A 13,561-nucleotide genomic window follows, 5' to 3' on the forward strand; every position below is an offset into this window, starting at 1 on the left:
GTAATATCTGTGTAATGTTTGTCCAATTTTAGGCACTTGAACACTTTTATCTTCATTTTTGGATAAGAAAAAAGGAAAGTCAGTATCCAGCCTTAAGGGTAAATACAATACTAATGAGTGTATTAGTCCTTTTCCTCCTCACTCCCATATAAATTGAAGTACGCAGTCAATTCTGCATATGGAAAGTCTCCAAGAAAGTTAACTGAGCTCAGTGTTGGGGCCAAACAGCCTTTCTGACTGCTCATCGAGAAATCCCCATCAGTATTTGGAAGGTGACCTGGTTCCTAAAGATAGACACTCAAGGTAAAATTAGTTCTATTTATAGTAAAAGACTTGCCTCAGGAATGGACTCAGCTTTAATGGGTCCTTTCCTTGTGTGAATTGGTATCTCCTGGAAAGCGCTGGAACTACACACATTCTCCTGGGTAAATGTGGGTTTAAAAGGAAAGATATGTATTTTTTAAAATCTGCCCAGGATATTGACCCCAGCACTGTCATTTTAGAATGGATGCTTTAAAAGCTGGCATAATCTATCCCATGCTCCCTTTTCACCCTGCCTTGATGGCTGGGAGTGTCCCAGAGAGGAGTCATGGCTGTTTTTGTGTGTGTTGAGCCTTAGCTCAGCAGAAACTAACAGGTTCTCTGAGTATACCTAAGGAACTCTGAAGAAGGCCGTCAGCCTCTTGGACAGCAGCAGCATAGGCTGTACCCGCTGAAAGTGTCCCCAGACCCTCTATATTCTTCCTTCCTAACTCAACCCCCATCTCTTTTTTTTTTCTCCCTTGCATGGAGTACACCCTATTTCCATTTTTTTTTATTTATTTACATATCATAAATAGTGTGATAATTCTTCAGCAAATCTCTACGTAGGATAATAAGGCCCTGAAAAAAGGTAAGTAGATATGGCCACTCTTAATACAGACTCCAGAGCCTTTGGGGTACTGGGAAGCACAGCACGTAGAATTTGGACCCTTGGACATCAGCAGAAACAGAACGTCACTTGCCTGCAGTTGCTCCGGTTGCTGCCAGTTAATAAAAAGGTAGCATGAAGTCTTCCTGGGATGTTGTTTCTACACTATGCGCCATATTAGAGAGCCACGGACTGCTCTGTGTGGCCTCCCCTGAGATTCAGAGATCAGCTCCCACCCAAAGAGTGCGAGCTTGGACCATGCTCTCGCCGAGTGCTACAACCTGGGGATGGAGAGGCCTTCCTAATATCGCTTGAAAATACTCCCCAGGGGATCTTGGATTCGCCCTATAGCATCGTCTGTGGTTCTTTGAATTGCAGAGAGACAGGAGAAGATAGGACACAGCTTGTATTTGTCCTGGATCTATTTCCTGGGAAAGGCATATTATAAACCACTTGCTCATTTTACTCAATCTTCTTTTTTTGTTTTTCATTTTTGGCCTCCAGTAGCCTGTGGGACAACATATCGCATCAGTAACAATGGCTGGCAATAGAAGGGATCCTTCCCAGGACTGGAGCAGGTGGAGAGCAAATTTGTCTCCTCAAGAACATGTATTGAAATCTGAGGCAGAGGTATATATCGTTTTCAAAACTCCCTAGATGATTTCGATGTACACACCTTTTCAACTCTTCATTACTTTGTCATTTTAGGCTCCACACTGGCATTTCTTACATTACTCTAATAAGTAAAATTTGAATAATAAATATTTTACAAAGCTCTTCATTAACCTGCAGTCCAAATTGAAGGGGAGAAGTCATTCTTTTATCCATCCTCTCCCCCTTGCTGATTTGTTTGCAGAATACAGGTGCACAGTATTTTATTTTATAAAGAAATAACAATTTCTTTATTTGAAAAAGTACTACCGAGATAAAAGATGTATAATGACGTTGCCAGAGTGTGATATGGCCACAGCTGTATACAATATACATTGGTAAGCTCTAAAATCGTGGGATCTGGAATAACATAGTGCCGTTCACAGAAAATTGAAGTAGTAATTGTGCTCACCGATTGTATGAAAAGTGAAAATGGTGCTGTTATACAGAAAGATGAATTATATTGCTCTCTGCTTAGAGAGCTGCTATGCTAAATTAAACCTGACACTAGGCCTAAGGGGATTGCATCATTTGAGGAAAAAAAACACACACACACACAACAGGTAAACCCTGACAATTCTCATCCTCTTTCTGTTTTTCCTTTATTGCCATTTGTTCTGGGAACAAGGGTATAATATTTCTTAGAAGTTCATTCCTGGCACGAGGGTCTAGGCCAGGCCATAAGCTCATCTCAGCTTCATTCAATTCCTGGCCATTCATGGATCCCTCTGTCTCACCTGGTCTGGTAACTGGCTTCTGAGGGAATCCCCTGTGAGGTTTGAGCTACCTAGTCCTGAGAGCTTGGGCCAGTAATTTTCCATTTCTAGGCCTCAGTTGTCTTAATTCAATGTCAAGAAATTTTGGTTAAGAAATGAAGAGTTGAAGAAACAAATCAGATTTTTAAAAATAAAAGAGCTCTTCTAGAGTTACCAGTCAATGTTTCTAAGACAATTGTGTCCTTTCTGAGGTCTTTAGCACAAAGCCACTAGAGTAGTACGTTTTCATTTCAAGAGAGAATCCAGTGACATTGCCCCTGACCTCACCCTTCCGGAAAACCACTTGGCAACTCAACACCAAGAGCTTCTGGTTCTTAGCAACCTATTTCACTTCTTGATGCTATTTACTGTTGAAACTCCGCATGTCCAGGGATCTAGGTTAAAGAATTATAAGATGATTACAGCTGGAGATTGGACCAAAGCTAGAGTAAGCAGCCACATGCCTGGTCTTTCCCATGCTCAAGGCTACCTCTCTTCAGGTGACCATGTCTTCACCTGGATTACCAAATTTGAAATCAAATTCCCCTCTAGTCTCTAAAGAATTTAAATTAGGCATCACAGAGCTATGGATGCTCTCTTGCTCCAGTTTAGCAGCAATGGAGGCAGCAGGAGCCTGCAGCACAGAACAAACTCACTCCTCCAGTAGCCGCCTTAGTCTGGCTTGGGACCAGGAACTGAATATGGGCTCTAACAGTTCTATGGTGCTATGAATCTGAAATGTTATTACTGTGTTTTTCATGGCATGTGAAATTACATTCTAGCTCACCAACTGGTCTGAGATTGCCCTCGACAAAGAGATGTTACTTCTCATTCAATTCTCTGTTAGGAGCACAATAGTACTAAAATAAATAAACAGATGAGCTTGGTTTCAGAAGGCCTAGATCTGAATCTTGGATGAGTCACTTAGGGGTTGCATAAACTTCAGTTTCCTGATCTGATCTGCCTTGGCCAGCACACAGGTCAAGCAGTTTGTGCTAGACACACGGTAAGTGATGGTCACAGCACATCAGGGGGTGTGGAAACAGCAGGCTCTGCCTTTCCCTGTCCCTCATTTCTCTTTGACTTCCTAGGGTGTCATAGTTACTATAGCACATGATGTGGAGAATGCTAGAAGAACAGTTGGGTGAAGCAGGGCCACCAAATATCCTTGCCTCTTGGAGACCTCTGGAAACCCCGGTGAGTGTGGTCTGAGGTTGGGGCCTCCCACCATGCTTGCTCCTCTCAGTCCTACCCAGTGCTGCCTCTCAAGCCTAGCTCAGGGCCCTGAAACTCCCCCTTGGGGCTTCCCTTCTCCCCAGCCCTCCCTCTTGGTGCCCTTCCTGGCTACCATGGTAACAGGTTCCAGGGTAACAAAGGAGGGAGCTGGGTCCTGTTTCCTCCCAGTCCTGCCAATAAGGATTCTCAGATCTTAGACACTGAATTGTCACGCACCTAATCGTGCTGTTTCTGTGTTCTCACCAGGGCTGAGCTCGAACTGCCACCTCTGCCAGCAGGACCATGTGTACCAGCTTGACCACTTGTGAGTGGAAGAAAGTCTTCTATGAGAAGATGGAGGTGGCAAAGCCTGCAGACAGTTGGGAGCTCATCATAGACCCCAACCTCAAGCCCAGTGAGCTGGCCCCTGGCTGGAAGCAGTATGTGGAGCAGCATGCCTCAGGCAGGTGAGAGGCTCAGTGGGGAGGGACCTTGAAGACAGCCCATGGGTCACAGATGTGGGGTACTTTCCAAGGAGAGATAGAGCCCCGTCCCTGGGGCAGGCTCATTCTGGTGTCAGCTCAGATGGGGGAAAAAAAAAAGAACAGCCGGCTGGGTCACAGAGTTCTTGGTTTTAATCCTAGCAATACCACTAACTTCCTGGGTGACCCTGAGCAAATTATGGTCTATCTTTTGGTCTTAGTTGTCCACATTAAATGAAGAGCTGTAATATCTTCTACGTCCCTGCAATCTCTGACATTTAAAGAGTGAGTTGGAACTAAAGGAAGGAAGCTATGAGTTCCATTGGGGAAAGCCTTAACCTAGAAGTTGGGGGGATATGGGGGGTGTAGCTATGCTCTGGTCCTAGATATGTTTAGTGAATTAATCCAAATTGATCTGAATACAGATATATTTATTGACCACCTGCTATGTGCTATGAACTGGCTATATACAGCTAAGTAGCCCTGTAAACTTGGCAAGTCTGTTTCCCTTTCTGGCTCTCTGTTTTTATATTTACAAAATGAGGGGGTTGGTCTTAGATAATCCATCCTACCCACTCTAGCTCTATTATCTATGTACCTGTGATAAAAAGATTTAACTTTGAGCAAAACCTTCTTTAGGAACTTAGAGCCCATGGTCCCACCCTTTATAGGAACTGCACATCCAACGCAGTGCAAAGAGTCCTTGAGGCCAAGGGGACAAGGCCGTCTGAAGTCCACATGCCTTTCCTCCTTTTAGATCATGATTTGGGACTGGGACTACAGAAATCCCTGCCCAAACTACTTCAAGTCTTGTGGTAGTTTGGGCAGGGATTTCAGTAGTCCCGGTCCCAAATCATGATCTAAAAGGAGGCCATCTGTAGGGTCTGTGCAGGCCTTTTCCCTGTGTCCTTTGATTCAAGAGAGGCCAATAGGTGACTGTGATTTGGAGATGTAGCCAGAACACGGACACAAAGGCTGGGCTGTTCACACGTGTATGTGTTTGAAGCTTCTCGTGGTACAGAATGGTGCTGAGGATGGGAACAGAGGAGGCAAGATGTGGGTGGGGAGCTCACATTTGTACTCTTGCCCCAAGACCTGGAATTATTGGAGTAAACCTGGCTTGTGAAAAAAAAAAAAAAAAAAAAAAACACACAGAAAGCCAGAGGTTGGCTGATTCATGTCAGTTCTATCAATTCAAGAAGCATCTGTTGGGTACCTATTATGTGCTGGGCACTGGCTCTGCCTCTAACTACCTGTGTGTACATGGATGCCTCTCTTACTATCTGTGCGTCAGTCTCTTCTCAGTGAAATAAAGGGCTGACTAGATGCTTCTTAAGCTCCCCTGCCCCCAGATCTGATATTTTTGAATTTAAGGTGTGAGGTCTGGTTTGATGGAGGTGAAGCAACTCTGGGGATGTAAAAAGGTGCAGAAGGAGACTGAAAACATACAGCATTTGAACTCCCTGCTGGGAGAGATGGCAGAGGCCTGGAAACTTGAGTGCCTGGGATCCAGAGTTTAGGGGCTGAGCTCAGCAAACTTATGTCTCCTCTTGCCTCAGGGATAAGCTCCTCTTACTCCTAGCTGGTGACTTGTGGCTCCCAGCTGGCCTCAGGAAGGGCTGAAGAACTGTTGCCCATGAGCTTATTTGTGCACAGGTTCACTCTGTCTCTAAACAGTCAGATGCCCTGCAGCTCTCGCCCAGCATTGGGGGCAGGGTAACCTCTCCTGGTTCAGTACCAACTAGGTTCCTCTGGCCTGCCAACCCCGACTTGGGCCATTCTGGGTACTGTTCTATGCTCATGTGATCAGGCTTTCAAGGGTCAGGGACTGGCTTGGCCTAGTCTCTATCCCACAGCCTGGGTTGAGTGGTGTTTGACATATGGTAGGTGTTGAGTGGTGTCTGTTGGATTGAATTGAGTTCCTCATCAGAAGTCCTTCAAGGCCATCATACAACGGATCCAGAAAGGGCCAGTGATGAGGGCAGGGTCAGCTCAGTGGATGGACCGCCCGTGAAGCCTCTGTAACAGAGGCCTGGAGGAGGCTCATCTCAGGGAAGGAAAGAACTGCCCTGGAGGTAAGCAGGTGCATCACTGAAGTGTGCAGGCAGTGGTGGGGTGGAATGAGTGGGGCTGGCCTAGATGAGCCCCAGGCTACCACCCACCACACTTCCTGAGGTTGGGACTCTAGAAAACCCAGGTTAGGCCAAGTGGCCTGTGTGCATGTAAGAGAGAGAGACAAAGCATGTGTGCGTGTGTCTGTGTGTGTGAGGAGTGGCAATGGGAATGAGTACCCACTTTTCCAGTCCCCACTGCAGGGCTAGAGGGGGATCTAGAGATGACTTGTCAAGAGACTGGGAGTGTTCTTTGTGAAGATGTAGTAACTAAACTTGGTAGTTCCTCCCAAAGCCAGTTGATCCTACCCATCCCGTCATTCTCAGTGGCATACTGAGGACCTACAGTGAGCCAGGGTCTGTGCTTGGCACAAGTAGAGGCGTCTCTTCTCCCCAGAGTAAGCAAGATGCGTGAGTTAGATGGTGTATGTCATCCTTCTTATTAGAATTGCAGGAGGTCACAGAGGAAGGACCCTTATTGAACGCCAACACACTTCATTTCACACATGAGAAATGAAGCCCAGAGAAGGGGAATGACCCTGCACAGCGCCCAGGTGCAAGACCTGAGTGCATTGGGCTCGGGGGTAGCTGAGACCGCAGGAGGCACGCTCTAGAGCACTGCTGGATGCCAGATGGCTTGGGCACTGGCTCCTGAGGATGCTGCTTGGGTCCCAGGGGTGCTCACCAGGAGGAGGCGATAGCAGGCAGGCCTTGGAGTGCTGATGAATCCACAGGGCAGTAAATACTCTGCCTCCATCTCCAAGCACGGGCACACAGGCCTTTTTCCCCCCTCAAAGCTCCTCAGGGCGGGCTGTCTCTGGGAGGCCCACCTTCTCCACCCCTCCTTCTCCTCCTGGCAGGTTCCATTGCTCCTGGTGCTGGCACACCTGGCAGTCTGCCCACGTGGTCATCCTCTTCCATATGCATCTGGACCGTGCCCGGCGGATGGGCTCGGTGCGCATGCGTGTCTTCAAGCAGCTGTGCTATGAGTGTGGCACAGCGAGGCAGGACGAGTCCAGCATGCTGGAGGAGAACATCGAGGGCCTGGTGGACAACCTCATCACCAGCCTGCGCGAGCAGTGCTATGACGAGGACGGTGGCCAGTACCGCATCCACGTGGCCAGCCGCCCGGACAACCGGCCACATCGTACAGAGTTCTGCGAGGCCTGCCAGGAGGGCATCGTGCACTGGAAGCCCAGCGAGAAGCTGCTGGAGGAGGAGGCGACCGCCTACACATTCTCTGAAGCCTCCAAGCCGAGGGCCCAGGCGGGATCCGGTTATAACTTCTTGTCTCTTCGCTGGTGCCTCTTCTGGGCCTCTCTCTGCCTACTCGCTGTCTACCTGCAGTTCTCCTTCCGCAGCCCTGCCTTCCTTTAGTGGAGCTGGTTAAGGGTGGGAGAGGACACATGGGCTTGAGAGTGGGGAGGACACAGTCTGATCTTGATCCTGCTGCAGATTCAACATATGACTGGACAGCCCGGTCACCTCTCTGGGCCTCAGTTTATGCATCTGTGGAATGAGGGGATTGCATTAGAAGATATGTAATGATTCTTTCATTGGATGTGGCAATGAAGGGGGGAAGGGGAAAAGGGTGTAATAAAGGTTTTAGAGCTTGCCAAGATTGGTGCTAGTACTAAGTCAACAAGGAGGGACCTGCTTCCTTTCCCTCCTCCACCTCCATCTCTACCTCTCCTTATGCTTCATTTCCATATATCATCCCCCATTATGACCCCATTAGATTCTGTCTTAACCCTGCCTCGTCCTCAAACTCACATTCAGCTGCCTCTGCCCATCCTGGTTTGCTTCCTTTTGGAGAGGGCAGTGGCCCCATTCAAGGCTTAGGGACAAGGCACCTGGTCCTCTCCTGGAGAGCCTGCTCCCATCGTTCTGAAACTTAGTTGTTTTACTCTGGTTCTAGGGTCAGCTTGGCTGGAATTGTCTAGAGCTGCACTGTCCAATATGTTGGCCACTAGCCATATGTGGCTATTTCAATTTAAATTAATTAGAATGAAATAACATTAACAATTCAGTTCCTCAGTCACATCAGCCACATATCAAGTGCACAGTACCCATATGTGGCCAGTGGCTAACATATTGCAATGTACAGATATAGAACGTCATTACAGAAATTTCTGTTGGTGAACTCCGGTCCAGAACTTGAAATTCCCACTTAAATGTATGTGGACTTCTACCACTAAGAGGTGGGCACAGGTTTAAAGGTGCAACATGAAGCCTTCTGGGGGCAGGTAAAGGTGGGGTGGGGTGTGGTAAAGGTAGATAAATACTGTAAATAGATGACCTCTGTGCTTGTGGCTCTCTGTTGAGCAGCATCTGCAGGTCCTTGTGTTGTCTTACCTTATTTCCTGGGAGGATATGGAAAGTGGGTCTGGGCTGGGCATGGTGGCTCACGCCTGTATGTAATCCCAGCACTTTGAGAGGCCAAGGTGGGCAGATCACGAGGTCAGGAGTTTGAGACTAGCCTGACCAACATGGTGAAACCCTGCCTTTACTAAAAATACAAAAATTAGCTGGGCCTGATGGCCAACGTGGTGAAACCCTGTCTCTACTAAAAATACAAAAATTAGCTGGGTGTGGTGGCGCACACCTGTAGTCCCAGCTACTCGGGAGACTGAGGCAGAATTGCTTGAACCCGGGAGGCGGTGGTTGTAGTGAGCCAAGATCGCGCCACTGCACTCCAGCCTGGGTGACAGAGCAAGACTCTGTCTTGGTGGTGGGGGGGGGTGGAAGTGGGGGAGAAGGGGGCGGGGGAAGAAAGTGGGTCTGGTCAGCTAGGTCTGGGAAAGAAAGTAGACCATAGGAGTGGGGTGCCAATTGCCAGTTGTTTACAGCCCCTTTGTAGGGTTCAGAGACCATAAATGCCACAGCTGTGTCTTTTTTTTTTTTTAAGACGTGGTCTCATTCTGTTGTTCAGGCTGGAGTGCAGTAGAGCCGTCACAGCTCACTGCAGCTTTGAACTCTTAGGCTCAAGTGATCCCTCACCTCAGCCTCATGAGTAGCTGGGACCACAGGGGCACCCCGACATACCTGGAATTACTGTCTTTCTTTTGTAGAGATGGGGTTTTTTCCACGTTGCCCAAGTTGGTCTCGAACTCCTAGGCTCCAACATCTGTCCTGCTCAGCCTCCTAAAGTGCTGGGATTATAGGCATGAGCCACCACTCCTGGCCCATTGCTGTATCTTGAAGGAAATACAAGCTTGAGACAGAAAAGTGTGTCCAAGAATAGTTGTCAAGGAAATGGAAGGTTGAGACAAGTGCTGGAAACCGAGGTGGACTGCGAAGGAGGAAATGGAGAACAAGGGAAAGGGAAAACAAGACCAGGAGTATAGATGGTATAGAGACTATGCCTTCAGCAAGGCCACCTTCCTTATGGAGTATTAGGCTGGGCCTGCGTTGCTTGAGACGGGCAAGGTCATAAAATGTTTTAATTTAGGATGCTCCTCAGGTGGGTTTCAGTGACTACTTCTCTTGGCAGTGCTCTCACAGGGAGTCAGTCGTAGACTTGTGACGTCGCTAGCACTTCCTCATAAACTTTCTTGGTATCCTGTAGAATGTTATCAAAGCTGTGAAGTGTACTTGGGCTGGCAGAATGCTTCCAGAAGGCCCTGTGTTAGCCATCCACCATCCTGACCTGAACATGGAAGTCCATGCTGTAGCAGGCTTGGCTGCATGATGCCCTGATATCAGAGATGAGTCCCAGTCAGGCAACACTTAGCTGTAAGGAGGCTGCAAGAATCTCAGCAGAAGCACAACTTCTAGCTTTTCTTTTTCACTGAAAGAAGCCATGCCCCAAAAGGCAGCTGGGGGACCTGCGGAAATTCATTGCAAGATGATAGCTCGGTGTGCGTGTCTTGGTTTGGTGGGTGCTTGGAGAGGAGACGGAAAGTGGGTCTGGTCAACTGGGTCTGGGATGCGAAGCAGATCACAGGGTGGATCATGCACATGTTTGGTTTTGTTTTGTTTTTTTGAGATGGAGTCTCACTCCGCTGCCCATGCTGTAGTGCAGTGGCACAATCTCGACTCACTGCAACCTCCAGCTCCCGGGTTCAAATGATTCTCCTGCCTCAGTCTCCTGAGTAGCTGGGACTACAGGCATGCGCCATCATGCCTGGCTAATTTTTTGTTTTTAGTAGAAACAGGGTTTCACCATGTTGGCCAGGCTAGTCTTGAACTCCTGGCCTCAAGCAATCCGCCCATCTCGGCCTCCCAAAGTGCTGGGATTACAGACGTGAGCCACCAGCCCTGGCCCATACACATGTTTTAAAGTGTGTTTATACGTTCCTGTGCTCAGCGGAGATGTGGTAGGACATGGCACAACTAGCTACCCACAATGCAGGGAGATTCTTCTCCGTCATTCTGTATGAAAATACACTGTGGCAAATTTGATAGCCATCCTAGTTCCTGGAGATGGTGAGAGAAGGGGCAGATGAGGCAGATCTGCAGGTGTGGATCTTCCAGGTGAGAGCAGGGCTATGTGTCTCCATGCAGGGGAGGTCATGCCCAAGGGGAGGCATAAGTGGAGGCAGACAGCACCTGTCCCCCAGCACCTTCCCCTTTGGGTTGTCCATGGGACCACCCCATCAAGGTAAATGCATTTGCTGTGCCCATTCCCTCAGGCATCGCTGTGAAGCGGGCAGTTTGACTCATGAGCTGGGGTCCGATGACACTGTGTTCATCATTGTCTGGAACTGGAAACAGAAACTCTCCTATTCACACCCTTAATTGTCCCCTGAGATTCACATCTTTCTACAGCCCACCTTCAGAGCCCCCAAGTGGGACCTGAGAGCTGAAGGTGACGTTCAGGGATGGAGTGTTTGGTTAGATGTGCTCTCAGAGAGGGGCTGCTTTGAGTACTGTGCCCCACCTGCTATCTGTCTCCCCAGGCTGGCTTTACTCTTCTCCAGCACTGACAACGGAATCCTGGTGGCTCGTCAGATTTCTCTGTGGACCTGCAAGAGCAAAGAACTAGGCAATCTGAAAGAACCTCTGCCTTTATTTGGTTGGGTTCAGCAAAAGGGTACAGGAAGAGCATCAGGCTGGGGTGGTTGTAAATTAGCAGGCACGTGAGGTTCTGGATTCACTTTTGTCAGCTGCAGAAGGTGCTCAGTGGGGCCAGTGCAGGGTGTATGCCCCTCAGGGCCATTGCCCGCTGCAGGTGCATGGTGGTTTCTGGGAAAATGGACATCAAAGAGCCTGGGAGTCAAGTGATCTCCAGAGAACTTGGCCAACCCTGGGAATCTTAAGGAACATGAAGGGACAGTATTGGGATGAAGTGGCATCAGCAGCATCTCTTACTGAAATTGTGGTTGATGGGGGTAAGGATAAACAGCCAAGACTGTGTCAAGGGAGAGGTCATGCCTCAGAGGGTCAGCAAGGCTGGGGCATCTGTGGTAAGGACTGCGAGTTGAGTGATGATGAGCCACTGAAAATGGAAGTGAGGACAAGGGGGCTAGAACAGATGAAAAGAGATGGGATCTGGGAAAACGAAAGATAAACATATTCTACTTCTCCTTCTCTACCAGCTCATTTTCTCAGTATATAAATACACCTGTGTCTTTTCCATAGTTAACTAGAAAGACACTGCTCTGATTCCACATTCCCCTTGGACTATTCATTAAAAAGAAAATTCTTTCAAAATCAGGTTTCTCAAAGGAGTAGATTACATTTATCTCCATCTCTTTATTTACTCCTGAATCCATGGAAATCTCATTTTCATGTTTCTGAAACTGTCACTAAACACTCCACTGCCAAACCATTAGCCACTTGTCTGTGGTCAGAGACTGCTGGCCGACCCCAGGCATTCTGATGATAGAGACACCCGGGCAATCCCCGGAATTCTAAGGGTAGAAGCAACAGGGCGACCTCATGCATTCTAAAAATAGAGACTCATGGCCGACCACAGGCATTCTAATGGGAGACACTCCTCACTGATACCAGGCATTCTAATGATAGGGACACCTGGGTGACCTCAGACAATCTAATGATAGACACCTGAATGACCACAGGCGTTCTAAGTTAGAGACAAACCATTGGCCACTTGTCTGTAGTTATCTTACTTGATGTGCCTGCTGCATTTTATACTCCCTCCTTGAAGATTCCACAGCAGTACTTGCTCCTCCATCTGCTCTTTCATTTTTCTCTACACTGTAATATTCTTTGTGGGAGCTTTTCCCTCACCCATCCTGGGAGTCTCGTCTCACTCTGCTCATGTTTTCTCAGTAACATACTCACTCATAATTTCCAGCATGTTCATCCCATAGGAACTCCTGGTCTTCGTGGCTTCTCTAAGCATTTCCGTGAGCTCCAGGCCCAAAGAGCAATTGGCCTGTTCACAGAGCATTCCCATCAAAGGCAGCATGACTAAAGCTGGGCCCGTCACATTGCCATCCAAACCCACTTCTGTTACTTCTCAGAAATCTGGGTAGTGTCCCCTGATCCTCTCTCATGGCCCTACCCCACCCCACAATAATTGGTCACCATGTCTCGTGTCCTGTTGATTGTTCTTCCCAAGTCCCTCTGGGGTTGGTCTCCTTTCTTTCCTTTCCCCTACTGCTGCCCAAATCCAATCATTTAGGGTCTCTTGCTTAGTAGCCTCCTTAATAATCTTTATGCCTATAGCCTCTTTCCTTACACTCCACTCTCCACTCTGCCACCATCCCAGGGTGATTTTCTAATGATCATGTATGATGCACACAGTCCTGTGCTTGGACTCTTCCAGAGCTCCCTCCTGCCATTGGGTAAAACTTAGTCTCATTAGCCAGGTACACTTCATTTCCAGAAAATAATAAAAAATAACATTTGTGGAGAAGGAGATCCATAAACATTTGCTATTACAATTATTTACTGTGCATGAAATGCTATGCTAAGCACTTTTATGTGCATTACCTCATCGAATTCTGAAAACAATCCTTCGAGGCAGGTATTATTTTATCCCTATTTTATGGCTGAGGCTTAGAGAAGGTAAGAAACTGGCTCATGGTGACCTAGTTAGTAAATCTCAGGGCTAACGTTGAAATCCAGGGTTGCCGTAACCCCAAAACGTGAGTTCTCAACCACTGTACCATCCTGCTACTGCAATTAAGCCAGTGCCCTTCAAATTCTACTGTTCCCTCTCCCTGGAACACCTTACCCCACTGGTTTTCAAACGTTTTTCCTTCAGTCTTGCTTGGTTTGAGCATTAGCTTTCCTGTGAGCCTTCTTTCACAGCCCCAGGCAGTGTTGGGATTTCACCACCTGAGGCTACCTCTGCTACTGCCCTTGGCATGCTGTGTTGTCATTACTTGTTTGCAGGTGTATCTGCCCATCGCTGTCAGGTTTTTTTAAATCTTTCTATCCTCAGCACCTGGCTTAGAGTAACTGTTTAATCAGAATGGCTCACTGATCAAGTTCTTGTCTTGTTAGATGCAATGTTCCCGATTA

At 47.9% G+C, this 13,561-nt stretch overlaps 2 protein-coding genes and 1 long non-coding RNA gene across 18 annotated transcripts in view; 2 read left to right on the forward strand and 1 right to left on the reverse strand.

Moving 5' to 3' along the window:
- The window catches only part of LOC126948047 (uncharacterized), a 29,946-nt gene extending 26,351 nt beyond the window's left edge, over positions 1–3,595 (reverse strand). Inside the window, exon 1 of the long non-coding RNA XR_007723322.1 lies at positions 3,422–3,595. This is a non-coding gene — a long non-coding RNA (uncharacterized LOC126948047). The remainder of the gene's footprint in view (positions 1–3,421) is intronic.
- The window catches only part of SST (somatostatin), a 1,150,223-nt gene that overhangs the window by 1,113,725 nt on the left and 22,937 nt on the right, over positions 1–13,561 (forward strand). Inside the window, exon 1 of one of the 16 annotated variants that reach the window (XM_050779302.1) lies at positions 5,716–5,725. The exons of the other annotated variants lie outside the window; for them this stretch is intronic. The gene's annotated coding sequence lies outside the window, so the exon portion shown is untranslated. Of the gene's footprint in view, positions 1–5,715; positions 5,726–13,561 lie in introns of those variants that run through there. 16 annotated transcript variants of the gene reach the window in all.
- LOC126948043 (receptor-transporting protein 2) lies at positions 3,404–7,740 on the forward strand. Its single transcript, XM_050779298.1, has 2 exons — positions 3,404–3,998; positions 6,985–7,740. Exons 1-2 carry the CDS (start codon positions 3,835–3,837, stop codon positions 7,499–7,501), a joined length of 681 nt encoding a protein of 226 aa, XP_050635255.1. The 5' UTR covers positions 3,404–3,834; the 3' UTR covers positions 7,502–7,740.

Source organism: Macaca thibetana, chromosome 2 (assembly GCF_024542745.1).
Source record: "Macaca thibetana thibetana isolate TM-01 chromosome 2, ASM2454274v1, whole genome shotgun sequence".
NCBI classification, from domain to species: domain Eukaryota; kingdom Metazoa; phylum Chordata; class Mammalia; order Primates; family Cercopithecidae; genus Macaca; species Macaca thibetana.